The sequence below is a fragment of the Rhea americana genome, unplaced genomic scaffold (genome assembly GCF_003343005.1).
Source record: "Rhea americana isolate MKP2758 unplaced genomic scaffold, rheAme1 scaffold_2, whole genome shotgun sequence".
Classification (NCBI taxonomy): Eukaryota; Metazoa; Chordata; class Aves; order Rheiformes; family Rheidae; genus Rhea; species Rhea americana.
Window position 1 is genome coordinate 13,752,179 of NW_028186149.1, and position 547 is coordinate 13,752,725.

At 76.4% G+C, this 547-nt stretch overlaps 1 protein-coding gene across 1 annotated transcript in view; it reads left to right on the forward strand.

Moving 5' to 3' along the window:
* The first annotated feature begins 294 nt into the window (after positions 1-294).
* The window catches only part of ZNF326 (zinc finger protein 326), a 29,491-nt gene continuing 29,238 nt past the window's right edge, over positions 295-547 (forward strand). The window contains exon 1 of the mRNA XM_085303534.1: positions 295-436. Within this exon, the coding sequence (XP_085159660.1) occupies positions 421-436 (16 nt within the window). The 5' untranslated portion in view covers positions 295-420. The remainder of the gene's footprint in view (positions 437-547) is intronic.

Consider the following 547-nt stretch of genomic DNA (forward strand, 5'->3'; position numbering starts at 1 on the left):
CACCACGGCCCGAGGAGAGGCGGGGGGAAAGGTGCGGCTCTTTTGGCACCGCTTATCCGGAAGCTGTTCATAGCGAGATAACGCCGGATGCCAGAACGCAAAATGGCCGCTGCCAGGCCCCAACATGGCCGCCGCGCCGTCACCTCCCGCCGCCTCGCCCCCGTGACCAGGCCGATCCGGGCACCCTGCGTCAGGGCTTAATGCGGCGTCACGCGACGGGCCCGGGCCCGGGCCCTTTCTCGCCTGGGGCCGGCCGGCTCACGTGACTCGGCGCGCGGCGCCAATGGGCGCGCGGCGCCGCGCTCGCGCCCCGCCCCGCCTCGCCGTGGTGGAAGGCGCCATTGACGGAAGCCGGAGCCGCCGCGGCCGCCGCCACCCGCGTCCCCCCCGTCCCGGGAGCAGGGCCCCGCCGCCGCCGCCATGGACTACGGGGAAGGTGAGGGCGACCCCCAGAGCGCGGGTAGGGCCCCGCCGCCGCCGCCGCTGCCGCCGCGGGGACCGGCCGCGTCCCAAAATGGCAGCGGCCGCTTTGTCCCGCGCAGGACGG